Below are 20,643 nucleotides of genomic sequence, written 5' to 3' on the forward strand. Positions count from 1 at the left end.
CTGCCCGGCAGGTCCCAGCACGACCCCAGCTGCTGCCCAGCGCGCCCCAGCGCACCGCGCCGCCAGCAGCCGGGCAGGCAGAGCCTCCGGCGTTAGCGCCCTCCTATTGGCAGGTTTCGCTGCCCGTCCCGCAATCCTCCCTTCTGAATGGCTGGTTTGAACGCGCGGTGCTCTTCCGACTGGCGAGAGGGGAAGAGAGGGGCACCGCCCGTGTCCCCGCCCTCCAGCTGCGATTGGCGGCGCGCCGGGGAGCCGCGCGCGGTGATTGGCGGAAGGTTTCGGCGGGCTGAGCGGAGATTTGAAGGGCCGCGGGCGGTTGGGGCCGCCATCGCCGTCGCTCAGCCGCGCGCCGCCGCCATCATGGAGCTGCAGGAGCACCCGCCGCCCCTCCGGGTGCGTGCGACCCCCTCCCGCCGCGGACGCCCCCGTCCCCGCACGGCTTCGGCGTCCGCCGCCGCCCCGCGCTCCCCTCCGCTCCCGCCGGGCCCCGCATGGTCTCCCCGGCCTCCCCTCGCGCGTCTCCCCGCCTCCCCGGTCCCCTCAGATCCCCCCGGGGTCCTTCCCCTCTCCCCTGGCTCCGTGTCGCGGTCCCCGCCCCGGGCCCACTCCCACCCTCCTCCCCACTTCCGACCTGCTCCCCTCGGGCCCCCCCGGGTCCCGCTGCCCCTCACTGCCGCTCTCCCCCTCGAGCAGCCCGCGGACGGGAACCTCCGGGTGCACAAGGGCGATGGCACCAAGAAGCCGCTCTCGGTGGAGCACATCTACCAGAAGAAGACGCAGCTGGAGCACATCCTGCTCCGGCCCGACACCTACATCGGCTCCGTGGAGATGGTCACCCAGGTGCGGGGCTGGGGCTGAGCCTCCCGAGCTCCTCGGTGCAGGCAGGAAGTCCTTAACTTCTGCTTAGAAAGCACCAAACGTCGGTTTATGAAGCACCAAGCGCCTGCTTTGCAGACGCGGGGCACACAAGCGGACGGGTGCCCGGGGACTTACGTGTTTCTTGCCTTCTTTTCAGCAAATGTGGGTTTTTGATGAGGACGTGGGCCTCAACTGCAGAGATGTGACCTTTGTGCCTGGCTTGTACAAGATTTTTGATGAGATCCTAGGTAAGGTGACCTGTCTGTTGAGTCAATGGTTGATGAGCTATTAATGGGTGTTGAATGTCTAATAAACTGCAGCTAAATGCAAGTTTGCTTTGGTCTGGTTGCCTTGTTGACCAGCTAATGTCTGTAGCACAGTTTGATGGATGGTGGTTGCAGGGTATGTGGTTTGTGCTTGGAAATATTCGATACTAAAGTCCTTCCATTAGAGTTAGTTATTGGTAAGCTGTTTGTGGGATGATGGCACACTCTATTACAAAAGCAATGTAATTCAGCCCGAAAATCTCACTTTTATGTTAACTTGTAGTACTCATCTTTAACTTGCATCATATTCGTGTGCCAAGATTTTTATTAATACCATTGTATTGAGTTTTTGCATTCATGCTGCTAAAGACACTTTATCAGTTAATAGCTTTGTCTTGCTTGACAATGTAATATAATAACAATAGTCTCTCCATTCTAGTCAATGCTGCAGACAACAAGCAGAGGGATAAAAACATGACATGCATTAAAGTTACAATTGACGTGTAAGTTTTGTTTTGTTCCTGTTCATTGCTTTCCCAACTTGAGCATGTTAGATTTTCTCACATGGATGCCTTAAAAGGCAACTTAAAAGCTGGTGTGGTGGTGGTGGTGGTCTCTGCCATGAGGTCAATCCAAATTAGACGAGTAATTCACCAGTTGTGAAAGGCTTTTTCTTTGCTTTGGGCTCTTAGAGTGCTGACTTGTGAAATGACTGCTTTGTGGTGGTTTTCTGTTCTGGCCATTCTCTTCTTCTGAACCTTTGTATTCTGTCACTGAGCACAGATGGAGGATTTGTGTGCGTGATGGTCTGTTTCACAGACGATATCTTTGGAGCTAGTTTTTTTGGTTGACTTGTTCTCCCTCTGCTGGCAGTTTCTGCACTTGCTCAGCAGAGATTTGCTCTTGATGAAATGGTGGCCTTTCCCCACAGCTTTTGTGTGACACTTGTTTCATAGCTCAGTCATTTGCAGCCTTAAAAACACACTTTTTCCTCTACCTAGAGAGAATAACACAATCAGTGTATGGAACAATGGGAAAGGTATTCCAGTTGTTGAACACAAAGTGGAGAAGGTCTATGTGCCTGCTCTTATCTTTGGGCAGCTGCTAACCTCCAGCAACTACGATGACAATGAAAAGAAAGTCACAGGTAGGGAAGACTCTCAAATATGCGTTAATATGTGAGCAGCCAGGTAAGTTTAAGTGCGTGAACCAAAATAACATGGGGAAGGAGGCCCTCGATACAACACGAAAATGGTGTTTGGAGTCCACCAGAGAAATATCTTCATGCTCTGTTTTATATTAATAACAGTACAAACATGGAAAATTCTCTTTGAATGCTAATTCTAATTAAATGTGGGTTTACAGTCACATACTGAGTTTGCAGGATATTGTTGCTTATTGCCCGTTGTCCTTTGTGCTGATGTGGCTGAACTCCTCTTAGTATGGAATTCTTTGAGATGGTTTAGAACAAAGGTAATAACACGTGTCTGTTTTCCTTCTAATTCCAGGTGGGCGAAATGGTTATGGAGCCAAACTGTGCAACATATTTAGTACGAAATTTACTGTGGAAACTGCTTGTCGTGAATACAAAAAGCTGTTCAGGCAGGTATGAACACTTCTCATTTCAGTAAGATTATACCCAAGATTTTCAGTTAAGAGCCTAATTTTTAGTTTCAAAAATCTAGGTGTAACTTGCATTCAGAGCATCCTGATTAGAATAAATTTAGCCCACAGTTACTGTACCACAAACTAAAATTCAAATGAATAATGAAATGAGCAGACATAACCAGAATCTAGTTTTTAACCAGTGGGTTTTTTTTAGTTGAAAGTATCTAAAACTTGCATATCACTAGAGCCACTAAGCTCTAGTGGCTTGTGTGTGTTAGACTTGCCACTTACAAAGCCTCCTTTTCTCAGACTTGGACTGACAACATGGGGAAGGCTGGTGAAATGAGACTGAAACATTTTGATGGAGAAGATTACACGTGTGTCACTTTCCAACCTGATCTGTCAAAATTCAAAATGACAATCCTTGATAAAGACATTGTAGCACTGATGTCTCGAAGAGCGTATGATATTGCTGGATCCACAAAGGATGTCAAAGTTTTCCTAAATGGACAGAGGCTGCCTGTAAGTGAGCATTTAACAGAAATGGTAATATCTGCATTTCCCATGCCATTTAAACAGTGTTGTGTTTTTTTTTTGAAGCAATTTATGTCATTACATAGTAAAGGGAAGATGTGCCTGAGTGATTTCTCTACGCACTTTTCAGGAGGATACAAATTAAGTATTTATAGGAGCTGTTATAACGGAGTTGTCTGCTTACATCTGTGTGCAGGTGAAAGGATTCCGCAGTTATGTGGACCTCTATCTGAAGGACAAAGTAGATGAAACTGGTAACGCGCTTAAGGTTGTCCACGAGGAAGTAAATTCTCGGTGGGAAGTGTGTTTGACTTTAAGTGAAAAAGGCTTCCAGCAAGTTAGCTTCGTCAACAGCATTGCCACTACAAAGGTAACTCTTTGGTTTATGCAGTCAAGCTAGTGCCATGTTCTTTGTCATTAACTATTTCAAATGTATGCATGTTAGTGAAAAAGACTGAGCTGCTTCATGTTGCAAAGGCTATGCAGAAAGTTTGAAATAGATTTCTTTTTTCAAATGGAATTACCAGCAGGTCTCTGGTCCCATTTTCCCTTAGGGTGGCAGGCACGTTGATTACATAGCTGACCAGCTTGTGACTAAAGTCATTGAAGTTGTGAAAAAGAAGAATAAGAACGGAGTTGGAGTGAAGCCTTTTCAGGTACAGTGTCAGAATTTCCCCACTGGGAAGCACAACTCCAGCATTATTTCACATTGTAGCTACAGCTTAATGCATTGCTTAATTAATACATTAATTAATACATATTTCCATTGTACAGACAATATATATAAAAACCTGCTAATTATAGAAGTCTTGTATTGTCCAGTTCAAGCCAACTAACAGTCTTTTTGTTTGGCTGATGTGTTTTGGAATCAGAACACTCTAAGTCAGTGTAGCTGCACTAAAACTCAGTATCTGCCAGGTGATCCCTATTTAGGCTGAGAGCTGCTGCTTCCCTGACATCCCAAATCATAAAGTATTGTTCTTTCAGGACATTTAGGAAAATTCCCAACCATACAGTGATAACGGCTTTTCCTCACCGTGTGGTTCTGACAGGCAGTTGTCAGAACACACTGACTGCTCTTCCTGAGAGGAGCCCGTGTAACGTGTGGTGCTGCTTGCATTTAACTCCAGGTGAAGAACCACATGTGGATCTTCGTGAATGCCTTAATTGAAAACCCAACTTTTGACTCTCAGACTAAGGAGAACATGACTCTGCAGGCAAAGAACTTTGGCTCAACCTGTAAACTGAGTGAAAAATTTATTAAGGGTGTAAGTATTGGTATACACAGACAAGTAAGATGTCTGTAAACTCCATTTTACATTTAATGTGGCAAATACATACTTTTGAAGTAGTATCATGAACTAAAGGATATACCTTAGAATTCCATAATTGTTAAGGCTTTTCCAATTGTTCAGGGTTATTTTTTGTCTTGCAGGCAGTTGCCTGTGGCATTGTTGAAAGTATCCTAAACTGGGTAAAATTTAAAGCTCAGAACCTGCTGAATAAGAAATGTTCAGCTGTGAAACACACGAAGATTAAGGGTGTTCCTAAGCTGGATGATGCCAACGATGCTGGTAAGTGTTTTGCATCCTTTGTAACCAATTCCTTCAAAAACAATTAAAACTTTTTCTTTAGGCAAATGAAAAAGAAGACAGAACCTGTAATTATAGTTTATCCCCATTTTACAGTCCCATTTACTATGTTTATCCCCATTTACTACATGCAGTGCAACAAAACCTGTATGTGTTGGAAGGTATTCCCATGCAATTTGAGCATGCAGGCTCTCATTTCACTTCTTACTTAGAAAATTGTCTTGATTTTTTTTTTTTTTTTTCTTTTTAGGCAGCAAGAATTCTTTAGATTGTACACTTATCCTGACCGAGGGAGACTCAGCCAAAACACTGGCTGTCTCTGGTCTAGGAGTGGTTGGTAGAGACAAATATGGAGTATTTCCACTTCGTGGGAAAATACTCAATGTCAGAGAAGCTTCTCACAAGCAGGTGAGTTGGAAAATTGTTACAGTCTGCATGGTAGAAGGCACATTGGTATAATGAGTCAATACAATCTGGAACACTGGAACTCATTGGAGCAGTGTCTTAAACACCTGAATTTAGTCTCATCTTCAGCCTGCCTTGCTGGTATGGGGGAATATTAAGTCCTGGTCAGTGTTTTGCCTGAAGGAATAGTGTTTGTGTTGTGGACTATAAAATATTAGGAATTATCTAGAATAATTTAAGCACTAGACTTCTGTTTAGAAATAAGATTCTAAACAGCAAAAAACCACTGGCAAGACAAAGCTCAGTCAACAGTTTATGGATCATTTCAGACTTTTTGAGCTATGTTTTAAGTCTGAAAGACAAGTTTTTATTCTGTGTGATCTTTTCCAGATTATGGAAAACGCTGAAATCAACAACATCATCAAGATTGTGGGTTTGCAATATAAAAAGAACTATGAAGATCGAGAATCTTTGAACACTCTTCGCTATGGCAAGATTATGATTATGACAGATCAGGTTAGGTTCACTCAAACTGAAAATGGGGAGAGGAAAAAACCAACACTTGAATGCAGAGGAAAGAAGAAACTGGCACTTTCCTCCCACTGCCACTGTACCGAATTCTCTGTGTTTATCTCTATCATTCTCTATTCTAGTGGGTCATACCGTCTTTTCAGCCACAAACCAGATGAAGCAGAAGGGGGAGTAGCATCACCAAATAGCTAGTTACTGTCTTTCAGTCCGCTGATTCGGGGTCCTTGACCAGTCCTCGTTAACTTTTTTCACCAAGAACGTGCCTTTTCTGTTTCTCTTAATTTTCAGTGGTTAAACAACACATGGTCACCTTTTTAGAAGTGAAAGTGAAGAGGGTCAGTTAGCTGGAATTATCAAATCATTTACTATTAATCTAACAATTGCCAATTCCAGCATGTCCCTGATAAAATGTCTCTTATTCTTAAATCAGGATCAGGATGGATCACATATCAAAGGTTTGCTGATTAACTTCATCCATCACAACTGGCCATCTCTTCTAAAACACAACTTTTTGGAGGAATTTATTACTCCCATCATAAAGGTAAGAGTTGGGTGGATGAGCAGGTGAATGAGTAAGGATCCATTGGTCCAAATCTGCCTCTCATTTCACAGTTATTTTATTAATTGTAGGCCTCTAAAAACAAAGAAGAAATAGCTTTCTATAGCATTCCCGAATTTGAAGAATGGAAAAACAGAACACAGAACTACAATTCATGGAAAATCAAGTACTATAAAGGTTTGTAAAAAAATTAATGTGGTGAAATTAAATGATCTGAGCAAGAGAATTCATCACTAAATTCAATTAGCCCTGCCTTTGCTAATGGGTGTCCGCCATGTCTCTACCCATCCAAAATATCCTGATTAGGAATATGTGCAACATAAATTATAAAATTAAGGAAATAATAACCTCCAACTGGATAAAATCTCATAAATGGAATTACAATATTGTAGGTAACCATTCTTCCACCCCTCTTAGGCAATTATCCTCAGTTTTATGTGCTATTTTCCACAGCACAGTCCTTGTGTTACTGTTAGCACTGTAAGGTAAGTATTCACTCCATTGCTTAATAACACTAAGAAAGTTGCCAACTGCTGGATGATGAGGAATCGTTTCCAATCCACAGTTAATACTTTCAGATGTCTACAGGAGTTACAGACAAAACCCAAAAGTACAGCATGCAACTGCTCACCTATCTGCAATTCTTGTGATATTTTGTGATACCTTACACCTCATTTGAAAGTAACTTAAGTTTTCAGTAAGTCCTCTTCATGCTGTACATTTAAATGTTGCATCACAGATACTAGGCATAGCAAAATACTTCTTTGAACTCCAACTTGATTTAAGCAAGAATTGATTAGGATTAACTAGTACTGTCTCTGCAGGTTTGGGTACCAGCACATCGAAGGAGGCTAAAGAATACTTTGCAGATATGGCTAAACATCGAATTGGCTTCAAATACACTGGGCCTGAAGATGATGCTGCGATCACCCTGGTAACTAGCACTCGATTTAACTGCTGACTTAATACCTTTGGTATTTTACTGCTTGGAGTGCTGTGTATTTTCTCTTAAAATGCTCTTAGAGGCCTTTGGGCTTGAGACAATCTCTTTGTTGCCAAGGCTACGGCTTTAGTCTAACCAGTAGAAGCAAATCTGTCCACAGACCTCAGGCCAAGAGTACCCTTTTAATGATGGGTTTTAAATATAGCTCAGAACAAACTAATCACTACAAACCAATTGACATTTTCAGACACAATAGTAAATATTCCTTTAACATTTTTCTTCATGTTCTGCTGCAGTTTTCTCCTGAGTCAGACCTTGAGTTACTTTTCACTTTGTAATACACAGGCCTTTAGCAAGAAGAAGGTAGAAGAGCGAAAGGAGTGGCTAACTAATTTCATGGAGGATAGAAGACAACGGAAGCTGCATGGCCTGCCAGAGGTAGAGGGTTTACATGTATAAGTAAACTGGTTTCCTGTCTCCCCCTGGGGCTGTTCTCACCTTCATTCTGGCACATTAGAGCTGCACACAGCTTGGATTTGGAGAGTCAGTCACTGGATTATGGGACAGTTGAAATGTTTTGGGATTTTGCAAAGCAGCTGCTTCTCTCATGTTATCAGCATGGCCTCATTGTCAGTTGTCCAACAGTTAATTTAATTTTTAACTCTTACCTTCCAAATTTATCAAAGGGAAATGATAACTCCAGCAGAACTGTATGAGGACTTTATTTCTCAGATATCAGGGGCCACGCTAAGAATTTCAGCACTAGAGCTGTGCCTACCTACAAGGAGCTGCCATTCTATTGAAACTAGCCATGTGTGATTTCCAACAGATTAGACCTTGTTAAACTTAAGGCAATCTTGCACCTGTTTTTCTTAGGAATACCTATATGGGAAAAACACTACTTACCTGACATACAACAACTTCATCAACAAGGAGCTAGTGCTGTTCTCAAACTCAGATAATGAAAGATCAATCCCGTCACTGGTTGATGGTAAGTTATTTCAAGGTGGTGATTCTGCATAGTGCATTCCCCAGAACTTAGTAAATGGGTATTTGTACGTCATGTCATATCAGAGTCAGTGAACCTGCTGAGTTTTCAGGGTCAGTGCTCTGAAGTTGATTTTCTGCTGTCCAAGTTTTTAACCTTTGGATTAAATGCCTTGTCCATTTTGTAGTGTATTGTTGCAAGTACCTTACTCTCTGGGTGCAGAATCTTTAGGGGTACAAGTAGTTCTTGGTCTCTAGAGAGCAGAAGCTACGTGAAACGCATTATATGTTCTAATCACAAGGTCTTTTCTTTTTTATACAGGTTTGAAGCCAGGTCAAAGAAAAGTTCTATTCACATGTTTCAAACGAAATGATAAGCGGGAGGTGAAGGTTGCTCAGCTGGCTGGTTCTGTAGCTGAGATGTCCTCATACCATCATGGTGAAGTAAGAACCTGGCCTGGTTGGGCAAAATGCTTTTTAAATGAAAGGCAAAAAAAGCCCTTCTTTTGACTTGACTGCTAAGATGCCTCTAAAGCAGAATTACATGTTTGAGTATAAACGGCAAAGCAAAGTGGCTGTATATCCATTATTAATTATTCATTATTAATTTAATCTGAGATTGGTCAGTCTGCCTGTCCTGCCTAGATTTCATGGGACTATATTTCATTCAAAAAGTAGAAGAAGAAAAACCCACTTTATTTGTGCTAGTTTTAGGCAGATGTTAATAGCCTTTATACCTTGGTAAGGAGAAGTTAAGTGCTAAAACAGGCTTTCCTTTGGAGTCTGACAAAATCTTTCAGTGGAGATTTCAAGGACAGGTACATATATCTGGGTCACTGGAATGCATCCAGTCACCTGGACTAGATGGTCTTGGGATAAACTTTCAGTGAGTTTCCTCCAGTATTTTATTAGTTTATCCTCTATATCAGTTTTGATCTTGGTGTGAATTTTGCCTTTTTCCGTTCAGTGAAGAATTCTGCATTCTTAGCTTTGAACCTTCCTTTATTGCAGGCATCGCTGATGATGACTATTATTAACTTAGCTCAGAACTTTGTGGGCAGTAACAACCTCAACTTGCTGCAGCCTATTGGTCAGTTTGGCACAAGGCTGCATGGTGGGAAAGACTCTGCCAGCCCTCGATACATCTTCACAATGCTCAGGTCAGTATTAAAGGTTTCTTACTGTCTTAAATATTCTTAGCATATTACAGGACTCAAAACGAAAAATAAATTTACTTTTTCTCCTTGAAACTTTGGGCTACTTGCATATTCAGAGTAGCAACAATTGAAGTGAAAGTTAGATGCTAGATTCAGGTATGTAAAGTTGGTTATCATAGAATCATTTAGGTTGGAAAGGACTTAAGATAAAGTCCAACCCTTAACCTGGAACTGACAAGTCCATCACTAAACTGTGCCCCTAATCATCCCAGAGAACAGAAAGGCATGGCAGAGAATATGGAAATAGGAGTGAAAACAAAGGGATAAATTTGAGTAGGATAATAATTAGAATTTGGGCTTAAAATCTTTTTTCCATTCTAGTCCACTAGCACGGTTGGTGTTCCCACCAATGGATGACCATGTCCTGAGGTTCCTGTATGATGATAATCAACGTGTGGAGCCAGAATGGTATATGCCAATCATTCCAATGGTGCTGATAAATGGGGCAGAAGGGATTGGGACTGGCTGGTCCTGTAAGATCCCCAACTTTGATATCAGGGAAGTTGTGAACAATATCCGTCGCCTGATGGATGGAGAAGAGCCATTGCCAATGGTAAATAATGTATTTAAAAAACAATGTCTCACTTGTCAGTTCATTCAGCACATTGGAGCATTTCAAGCAAGTGCTTCAAAACTGAAGCATGAACACAAAGCTGAACCCAGTGTTCTTCTCTGCTTAGCTTCCTAGTTACAAGAATTTCAAAGGCACAATAGATGAGCTGGGACCTAATCAGTATGTGATAAGTGGTGAAGTGTCTATCCTTAATTCTACAACCATTGAGATCACTGAGCTGCCTGTCAGAACTTGGACACAGGTAATAAACAGTGAATTTGCCCCAGAAATGGATAGTTTGCCCTGTAAAACAAAAGTGATTAGTTTTGGAGCTTTTCATCTCCACAAAAAATATGGGTCTGACTTTGATTCTTTCCTCAGACTTACAAAGAGCAGGTTCTGGAGCCAATGTTGAATGGGACTGAGAAGACACCCCCACTGATCACAGACTATAAAGAATATCACACAGATACAACAGTGAAGTTTATCGTGAAGATGACTGAAGAAAAACTAGCGGAAGTTAAAGCAGCAGGGCTACATAAGGTCTTCAAACTCCAAACAAGTTTAACATGCAACTCCATGGTATGTAATAGATTTTGCTGAAGAAAGTTCTTGGTTTAACTCAGATTGTGAGGACAGCTGCAATTGCTGCCTGTAACAAAAATCCTCTTTGCAGTAACGTATTCACTTTGATTTTTTTCTGCTGTTACTGGGTTTAAATCTGCTTTCTAAATATACCTTCAAAAGGTCAAGAGGCTGGCTTGGGAATGGGCTCAGAGTGGTATAGTTTTGCCTGAAGGAGTCAAAGTGATCTGAAATCACAGTTTACAGAGACCTTTGTTGTGACAACAGCACTGCCACTTGAATGTCTGTATTCTGACAATGTGTGAAGCCTGATGCAAGACGTTCGTCCTACAGATAGCTTGAAGATCCGAGTAACCTTCACCCTACTGTGTGCTTTCAAGAACTTTCAAATTCTAAAATTGTCTCTGCTGCTGGGCTTGCAAGCTGTAGTCATACCTAAAACAACACTAAATTATAACCTGTTGGCTATTCAGTTGTACTATCACACGTGTGTTATAGGTACTTCTCAGTGGGTTTGGAAATCAATTTATCATAACACCCGTGTTCTTTCATCCAGGTTCTTTTTGACCATGTCGGCTTTCTCAAGAAGTACGACTCTCCTCAAGACATCCTTAAAGAGTTCTTTGAACTCAGACTCCGATATTACAACTTGAGAAAGGAATGGCTGATTGGAATGCTGGGTGCTGAGTCTGCAAAGTTGAGCAACCAGGCTCGGTTCATCCTGGAGAAAATAGATGGCAAAATTGTCATCGGTATGTATTGTTCTTGGTACTTGGTTGATGAAATGGGGAGAACCAGGTGCTCCCTTGAGTTCTGTCAGCACCTCCTCAGCCCTGGGCTGGCTCTTAACAAACACCACCAGAGCTTATCTTTCTGTCGCAGTAACATAGAAGAGGAAAATGCTTCACAGAGTATCCTTGGTCTGTAGAGCATTAGGCACATATTAATTAAAACAGGGTACTCGTTCAGCTTTCCTACTGTGTGTTTGACACTATTTTGAGAGTAGAATTCTTTTTATAATAGTTTAGTAATAATCCCTATGTATTTCTGACTCAGAATAAGAGTAAAGTACTGGTGGGGCTAGAAGGGGGTAGTGTTTTCTGTTTAAATGCATCCTTAAGATGTGTTATCTTTGTGAACCTCTGCAAAAATATTCCAGATCATGTTCTGAGTGGATTGGGATTTCAAACTCAGAAGATACTCAAGTTAGCAGCATCTGAGAATCATGAGCTAGAAAAAGAAACAGATCTTTGTTCCCAGCATTCAGATTTTTCAATCAACTTTTCCACCTCAGCCTAAAAGGCAAGGCTGTATTTCACTTGCATTCCTGGAGGACTCAGCTAGACAAAGTGTCATAAGATGCTTTGTGGTTTGTGTCTGAAGGCAGCCCAATAATCCCAACAGCCCTTGTCTGTCTGACTTGTCTCGGGAAGAGAAATAATTCCCTTGAAATGCATTTTCTTGGGGTTTTGTAATAAGTAGTTCCAAGGCTGACAGAGCTGGTTTCATTTGTATTTGTGTCTCATGGTTGATTGCTTCTGGTATCTTAAAAGGAACAAATTCCAGCTGAAGCAGTTCCATAGGTTGGGGCACTTAACAGCATGAATTTCCCAGGTGATGTCTAATGAGGTACAAACTACACCAAAGCCTTTGAGTGCTATCAGGGTTTTTTTTTTTTCCTCTACCTGCCTATTACCATAAAGTCTTTTTGATACCATCACACCTCTTTTTCCAAGTTCAAAAACTAGTGAGGACAGAGGAAATGCATGTATGGAAATGGAGAAGAAAAATATTTCCAGTGCTCTGGCAGGAGTTCCTGGCAGGTTTAGGAGCAATGCTGACCTGGCAAATCACCTGCTAAGTAGGAACATCTTAGGTGTTATTTCAGGCTCTTCCACATGTCCCACCTCCGATAAGGAAAGGCTGGTTTAGAGCCCGATAGGATGCTGGGCTGCTAGAACCATGGGATGCAACAGACCAGTGATTGGCAGTGGTCACTAACTGACAATCCTGAAATGTCTGTTTACAGAAAACAAGCCCAAGAAAGAGTTGATTCAAGTTCTTATCCAGAGAGGGTACGAATCTGATCCAGTGAAGGCTTGGAAGGAGTCACAGAACAAGGTAATGCTTCAGTCATCCTCTCTAAATAGATTTGAACTAGCCACTATCTCGAAGCTTCTTAATTCGTACGAAGAAGCCCAAGCTGCTTTTTGTCTAGGACACCACAAGCACATGGAGTTACCTGTGGTGCAGTCCAGATTTGATCAACAGCCCTACCCTTGTATGTCACTACATTTGTTGACAGTGTTTGTTTTAAATCCACATTCAGGAAGAAGAGGAGGAGGAGGAAGAGAGTGACAAAGAATCAGCTGCAGCTACTGGACCAGACTTCAATTATCTGCTGAACATGCCCCTTTGGTATCTGACTAAAGAGAAGAAAGATGAGCTGTGTAAGCAGAGAGATAACAAAGTATGTTCTTTCCTTTTCTTGTAAAAGCATCGTTATATATTTTTTTGATGGTGGATTAAAATGTGACTAATAATTATCAATTGTGATTCCCTTTAGGAAAAAGAGCTGGAGAACTTGAAGTGCAAGAGTCCCTCTGATCTGTGGAAGGAAGACCTTGCTGTCTTTGTTGAAGAACTTGATGTATGTCAATGTTCAGTGCAGACAACTGACTCCCTTGTAGTCTTAGCCACCAGCTCTTTATTGACTTTTTTGTCATAACAAGGAGACTAAAAATAACTCCTATGTCTTGCACTCACTGAGGAGAACGAAAGCTTTCTTCACCTTCCTGCTCTGGGCCAGGGAGTCAAAACACTAAGGTGGATGAGGGAGGAGCTGGACTTTACTGAACAGAGCCTGGTCGCTGCCTGTGTCTCTCCTTACGCCCCAAGTAACTACAGCTCTGGCTTAAATTATTGCTTGAAAATGTGCACATCTACAGATTTCCAGGGTGGGAAGCTTCATTTAAACTGATGGTAGGAAATGTATCAGCAAGTACAGAGTGCTCTATTGCAAGGGCTGTGATGGTGGTTTTTTCGGGAGCACATTGTTTCTTTTATGTTCTCATGGTTGTCTGATTTTACACTCACCTCTGCAGGCAGTGGAAGCCAAGCAAAGGCAGGATGAGATGGCAGGGTTTGTTGGTAAACCTTTAAAAGCAAAAGGAGGGAAAATGAAGAAGGCACAGCTGCCGGAAGTAATGCCATCACCTCATGGCGAAAGGGTTGTACCTCGGATAACTGCAGAGATGAAGGCAGAGGCGGAGAAGAGAAGTAAAAAGAAAATTAAGGTAAAAAGGAACATTCTGCTTCATCTTTCTTTATATCCCCATCAGTACAGTCCTAAAGAAATGCAAGTTGGTAGCTGAACTTGTCCTAATGAAACAACTATTCAGGGAAAGGGACGGAACTCAAACACATGGGGAACACTGGAAATGGATGTTTCTCAGTCTGAAGGAGAACAGATTTGCTAACAGATCAGGAGATGGCTTAGAGGGAAATCTTCCGGCAAGAGCGTATGTCACAGCGTCAGAGATGGGTTGGTAGCTTAGAAATTAAAAGGCAGATGCAAGTAAGGTTGTCCTAGGTGCCTTGGGGATTTTATAAATCCTCTAGCAGGCAGGAAGCACGCTAGTAAATTCACTTCTCTAGAACAGCCTCTGCATTTCCAGTAATGCTTTCAGCCACTTCATGCCATTATTGTTCTCGATATTGAGGAGATAAAGATTGAATCCTTTTTATAGTGCTAGTTGTGGCATTCAGCCATTTGCAACATAGAAAATGAAAATAGCCCTTCACCTGTTTTGACCTGCAAGCCAGACACTCGGCTCCTTTCCTACAGATGCTTCCATCAAACAGTTTTTCCACATAACCTGCACTGTTGTTTGTCACCCACCCTGTTCAATTCTGCATCCTCAACACACCCCAGAGCCAGACCAGCAGCACACAAAGGCGGTACCAAAATGCACTGAGAGTGGGGAAAAAGTTCCTGGTTTTGTTAATAGCTGAATTTTGCATTGAAGTCACTCTGGGGACAGATCATGTCCTATTTACTTGTAGTCATTTTTACAAGCAATTTGTTTCACCAACTGTTGTACATCTCAAATAAGCAGCTCCTTCCTGCATTACCCTGTTGTGCCTCTACTAACTGTGTGAGCTGACTCGCTCTCTATTTGGTATCTGCTTGTATCTTCAGAGTGAAAAAAATGAATGTGATGAGAACCAAGAAGAAAGCACATCAGGGGACAAAGAGCCTACAGGCCTTAAGCAGAGATTAGTGCAGAAGCTTAATACTGAGAGAGGTAAATGCTTTTGTCTGTTATTCCATCAATGGAAAGCAAGGGGAAGGGTTGTAAATTTGGTTATCTTGACCTCTTCCTAAGGACGTGAGTAATATCTAGGATCAGTATTTTTGGAAAAACTAGGTGAGAAAGTGATCTTGGATAACACAGAGGGTAGATTGCTGTTTCTCTTCAATATTTAAGCTAGAATCCTCTGAATTCAGTGATGTATCACTAAGTTGAGCTTGAACTATGGAGCCTAGAGCACAAGTTTCTTGGTTCATCCTGCCTCCAATATTTTTCAGGTGGTAAGAGACAGGCCACGCTACCATTTAAGCCATTAAAGAAAGCAAAGAAACGAAACCCTTGGTCTGATTCAGGGTCTGATTCGGAGACTGATTTTGAAGTGCCTCCTAAAAGAGAGAGAGTGGTTCGCCAAGCAGCAGGTGAGTGCAACACAAATGTAGGAGAAGGATGGTCTGTGAAGGAGAAAATTGAACAGACTCTTTAGAGAGCTCCCAGAGCCTGAGATCTTGGTCAGAAATCATTTTTAAGAGACTTGTTTATTTTACTAGATTGAAGAACTAAATATTTCTACCATATGAGCAGACTTTCACAATGTTTTTCAAGGAAAAGCAGAAATGGGCAACAAGAGAAATAAGATCATTTGCTTTAATTACCCAAGTGTTTGGTAAATCAGGTATGCTTTTGGTGAGTGAGTGCAGAATACACTTGTGATTTGGAGTCTTCTCACTGGCTTTTTTTTTTTGCCCTTTCCTTTGCTTTTATAGAGACTTATAGCAGTCTCTATATCTGCTTTGGTTTATTCAGATCTTTATTCTTTAATAACTGCAGCTAAAATAATGAAAAGGAAACTCAGTTGCATATTGCCAAATGTGTAAAAGAAGTCTGTGTCATTTCACCAGCCAAAGTCAAGACCATAATCAGTTCGGACTCTGATTCAGAGCTCTCCAGGTCAGATGAGGAGTTTAAATTTCAGGGCAGCAGTGAAGGCAACACTGAATCGGATACAGACTCTAAAGAAAAACCCTCTTCCAAGCCCAGAGCTGCTCCAAAGTGAGTGTTTCTCTACATAGTCACTGGAAATTAGTTGTGCTTCTAGTGTTACTGCTGTATAGATATTAATAGCTCATTTTCTTCAATGCACCTATTTAAGACATTGTAAAAATACTTTGGGGTGTTGTGTTCTAGGGAAACCACTGAAAAAGCAGCTGAAGCTCCCAAGCAAAAGCCAGTGCCAAGTACTATACCTGGTGAGTACCAGACCTTCTAAACCTCCATGGTTTACCTACACCTCCACCAGAGCTCATTGGGTGCTCGGACCACTGACAGAGGCAGGCGTTAGTTGCTGGATCTTGCAGAGAAACTTTGATGCCGGGGTCCAAGGTGGTTTCAGGGCACCAGACTTCTTGTCCATTTCTAACTTGGATTTGGGATAAATCCAGTTTGAATAGTTGTTCTTTTTATAAAGCGGATCAAAATTATTTTCTTCTGCTCTAATGTTTATAGATAAATTTGACTGTTTGCTTTCTTTATTCAGTTCAAGTCCAGGATGTTGCTGATGAAAATGGGAGTCAAGCTCCTGCAGCTCCTTCTGTCTCTGTGCCTCGCAGCAAAGCTGTAGCTAAAAAACCTGCTGCGGCTAAGAAGGCTGGTGCCACTAAGGGTAAGAAGTTTAGTAAGATCATTTTTAGATGAACAATTATTTTTCCTGTGGGAAACCAGTCTGAGTGATTTTTGAGGCATTCAGAGGCCCACATAACTTGAGTTTTCATTTCAGAAAGATCTGAGGTTTGTGGCAAAGGTTGCCTGGTTGTTGTCATTTTTAAAGAAGTCTGTTTCCAAACAGATCATGTTCTAGTTCATCTCAGACATGCTCGAAGGGAGTGAATTTTAGTTTGGGAACAGGAAAAGTGAATGCTTCCTACAGTGCTATGTAATACTTGGCAGAAACTATCCGAGTGGAATTTGTGTCTTGCAGTCAATGTTCTACTCCATGTCTTTCTGGGAAGAAAGCAGCATGGTATCTCACTTCCCAGGAAGAAGACAAGCTGCTTCGGGGTAGCTTGGTCTATTTAGTGCTAGCTTGACCCCACATATCTACCACATTTGATTCAGGGTTTTTTAAACTTAGCTGCTCAGAGTCTTTGTCAAACTTTGAGAGTTGTTTTTCATATTCCATCACAAGCTGGTTTTGATCCCAGCAGTGAAATAGCATGTTACTTCACAGCAAAATAGCTGTTTCTTCCACTTCTAAATTGAGAAAGCCTATTATCATTCAGAAATGGTCTGCTCATTTCAGCTCAACTTGGAATTGTGCTTCAAAATGCTGTTTAAAAAAGGTAGGTAAGAGAGAACTCCACCAGTAAGGGTTTGGTATAGATGGGAAATTCATTCCTTCCCTATGCAGAACTTTTGAAGATGTAAGATTGGTTACACAGCCTTGAGAGTTCAGGTCTTTTCAACCTGAAATAGCCTGTAAATTGCTTTGGGTACGTTTTAATTTGATCTTCTGAATGTAGTGGAACTAAGCAGATAAACCCCCTCATTTCTCATCATCTTGGTAAAGAGCGATCTTTCTAAAAAACTGTGCTTCAAAATAAGACAACCAGCATGCTGGCCTTGCACTGCAGTGCAGAGCATGTTTCTGTTGGAAGGTACTCCCAGGCTGTGAAGGAGAAGAGGCAGCAGAACAAGCATTTAAACCCAGTGCTCTGTTTCAGATAACCAGCCATCCATCGTGGATATTCTCACCAAGAAAAAGGCTGCACCCAAATCTGTCAAGACAGCAGCGAAGGAGGGATCCCTGGGCTCGGAGGCTGGAGCAGTGGGTGACAAGAAGCCTGCGCAGACCAAGGGGCGGAAAGTTATCAAGAGGCAGCCGAGCGCTTTGATTTCGGATTCGGATTCTGAGTCAGATTTTGGCTCCAAGCCTTCCAAATCAGTCGCAGCAAAGGTTTGTGCTCTACCGCCCCTTAGGGCTGAGGAGGTACCTCAGAGAGTGGCAGAAAAAGCGTGGTAGAGGTAGAACCTCGCGTGTGACACCAAGGGGTGTGCAGGGAGGTGGGCAAGAAGCAGGGTTGGGCACACAGGCTTATCCCAGACTGTTGGTTTGGTCTCATCAGTCCAAACACCCCCTTTCCCATGATGGAGTGGGGTGGTCGGGGCTAACTGAGCCTTCCCTGTTTATGCTTAGTCATGAGTCACTTCTTGCCCATCCTTTCCCTCCAGAAAGCCAAGCCAGACGACGATGACAGCTTTACCATTGATTCAAGTGCTCGTGCGGGCAGCCCCGTCACAGCCGTGCCCCGTGCCAGGCCTGGGCGTCTCAAGAAGCCCGTCCAGTACCTGGAGGAGTCTGAGGAGGATGACTTGTTTTGAATTTTGATGAAGAGTTTCATAAAGTGCTGAACCCACTGGAGCCATCAGCAGAGCTCTGGACAAGCTCTTGCCAAAGAACATCGTTATCTTGGTCTAGGAAATATTTTCACTGAATTTAAACTGGTTTACATGTGTTGGTATAAGTGAATCTCTCTCTGTTTTTCTTGGTTTTAAAGAACTTTGATTTGTTTTAACAGGACCCCCGTTTCTTGGGACCAGTGGAGCCATGTGCCCAGCTGCTGCTGATGCACTTCCCTCCTCTTACCTGTTAGTAGCTGGAATCCTTTGACACTCGGTTGTCATTTTAATATTAAACTATACTTTAGAACAGATCAAATCCTTTTTAAGTACCCTCTGACATAAATACCTTCCCTTTTAGAGACCTTAATAATAAAATTCATAAGCTTTTAACTCCACAACCATAGATAGAGATGTAACAGGGAGGTGTTTAGAACTCCACACTAGTGTGTCTTTCTCTTTTTAGTCCTTTATGTCTGTGCAAGCCCCCATTGCTCAACTTCTGCCATGTTGAGTTTTAGCCTTTGGGGTTTTACACTGAAATTTGAAGTTCTACACCAGAATATTTATCTAGTTGTGGTTTGCTTTCTATCGCACTGTCTCTTGACTGTCCATGTAAATACTTTCTGTGTTTTTCTTGTCCTTTTTGTCTTTTTTAATATTTATGTAATAAAAGGGTTTTTACTTGAGCTTTGTTCATTAAAAAGGAGTTGTCCTCAGCTGCTGTTGCCTCGGTTATCCCTTGTGTCCACTCTCCAGAGCCACGGCTTGTCTTTGTGGTGAGCACTTGAAGCTCTGCCTTTCTCAGGAGCAAGAGGCCATCAGCTTCCACCTTCTGCTGCCAGGACTGCTCTAAATGCCTCATCTTCGTTTTCTAACCACACTTACTATTTTGAGGTTATTTCTAGGGCTGATTTAGCCAGTTTTGGCACTGTTAGGGAAATATCCATTGCAGAGCTTGCGTCAAGCCCTCTGCTCTGTGTGTAGGGCTGGTGCAGAGGGTCACGGTGCTGGGGCAGCTCTGGGGTGAAAGCCCTGGACCCTGCCTGAGGAAATTCCTTGCTGCCCAGACTGCTTTCCTGCTGCTTCCTCACAGCTGAGCCTGTGGCTTTGCTGCCTTGTTCCCACATTCATGTGAGCACCCTTGTAATACCCTGCATCTGCCCCAGGTCCTGCTTTAGGGCAATGGCTGCAGGTGAGCTGTGGTTCAGGTTTTCAGCACGCTGAGCACAGAAGGGTTTACTCTGGAGCAGAGTTTGTGCTAAGCTGGAATCGCATCCCTGAGGGATAGCCTGACAAGATCTGAGGGGTTACTGTGTGGCTTCAGGACCAGAGCCCGGGGCCCCCTGTCCCCTGTGGCACTGGGGCCGGGTGCAGGCGCTATCGGTGCCACCGAGGTGCTTTGCTGGAACCCAGTCAAGTGTGGAAAGCGCTGTCACATTTTCCACTGCTGGGCTCTGGAGAGTGTCTCCGGCGCGTCCCTGCCGAGGGGCCGAGCTATTTACAGCTCCTCTTGCTGCCAGTGCGCCCGGGGACCGGCTGCTGTGACTCCCACAGCAAATGGTGAGGCCACGGCTGTGCCACAGGCTGCTCCGGGCTGGCCATGCTGCTGCTCCCGTAACCCCAGCATCACCCCGTGATGTGTGTGCATGGACACGCACACGAGTGCACTGCAGTGCCTACAGCAGGGCTCTCTTGGTCACAAATCCTCCCTGACCAGGGCACTGGGGATGCTGAGCGCTGCTGGACGGGGAGCTGAGGTCCCCAACCCTGCTGTGGGCATCACAAGTCCCCCAAGGGGTGAGGAGGACCGAGGGTGACCTGCTTTGGCCAGGGCTCTGCTCCACTTGCCAAGGGAACCTGAGGCACAGGCAAAGGCCACCGGCAGTTGCCCTGGTTGTGCCATGGAGAATTTCTTGCAGAGCTTCGCAGTGCTTTGGAAAGCAATTACCCAACAGGATGGCCTCACACCACTGACGTGGCTCCATCTGCCAGCACATGCCAGAGCCTGGGATGCTCCATGAGACCCCACTTGGAGCACTGTGTGCAGTTCTGGGGTCCTCAACATAAGAAGGACATGGAGCTGCTGGAGCAAGTCCAGAGGAGGCCACGAGGATGATCACGGGCTGGAGCACATCCCATATGGAGACAGGCTGAGAACATTGGGGCTGTTCAGCCTGGAGAAGAGAAGCTACGTGGAGACCTCAGAGCAGCTTCCAGTGTCTGAAGGGGGATACAAGGATGCTGGAGGACTCTTCATCAGAGACTGTAGTGACAGGACAAGAGAGAATGCGTTAAT

At 43.4% G+C, this 20,643-nt stretch overlaps 1 protein-coding gene across 2 annotated transcripts; it reads left to right on the forward strand.

The window, feature by feature from the left end:
- Positions 1–285: 285 nt before the first annotated feature.
- On the forward strand, positions 286–19,033 carry TOP2A (DNA topoisomerase II alpha). 2 transcript variants are annotated; one of them, XM_030508369.1, is made up of 35 exons: positions 286–393; positions 694–840; positions 1,016–1,106; positions 1,564–1,627; positions 2,126–2,271; positions 2,633–2,730; positions 3,042–3,254; positions 3,463–3,636; positions 3,821–3,922; positions 4,397–4,534; positions 4,702–4,840; positions 5,109–5,266; positions 5,654–5,779; positions 6,225–6,335; positions 6,425–6,530; positions 7,178–7,287; positions 7,642–7,734; positions 8,173–8,287; positions 8,606–8,727; positions 9,295–9,443; positions 9,822–10,053; positions 10,181–10,315; positions 10,435–10,635; positions 11,195–11,390; positions 12,668–12,759; positions 12,968–13,108; positions 13,205–13,288; positions 13,743–13,934; positions 14,840–14,945; positions 15,230–15,370; positions 15,851–16,001; positions 16,137–16,198; positions 16,486–16,611; positions 17,669–17,901; positions 18,177–19,033. In XM_030508369.1, exons 1-35 carry the CDS (start codon positions 361–363, stop codon positions 18,324–18,326), a joined length of 4,677 nt encoding a protein of 1,558 aa, XP_030364229.1. In that variant the 5' UTR covers positions 286–360; the 3' UTR covers positions 18,327–19,033. The 2 variants fall into 2 exon arrangements, with proteins under 2 accessions (XP_030364229.1, XP_030364230.1); XM_030508370.1 differs by lacking the exons at positions 15,851–16,001; positions 16,137–16,198; positions 16,486–16,611; positions 17,669–17,901; positions 18,177–19,033 and adding an exon at positions 15,500–15,843.
- Positions 19,034–20,643: the final 1,610 nt, after the last annotated feature.

The sequence above is a fragment of the Strigops habroptila genome, chromosome 19, assembly GCF_004027225.2.
Source record: "Strigops habroptila isolate Jane chromosome 19, bStrHab1.2.pri, whole genome shotgun sequence".
Taxonomy (NCBI): Eukaryota; Metazoa; Chordata; class Aves; order Psittaciformes; family Psittacidae; genus Strigops; species Strigops habroptila.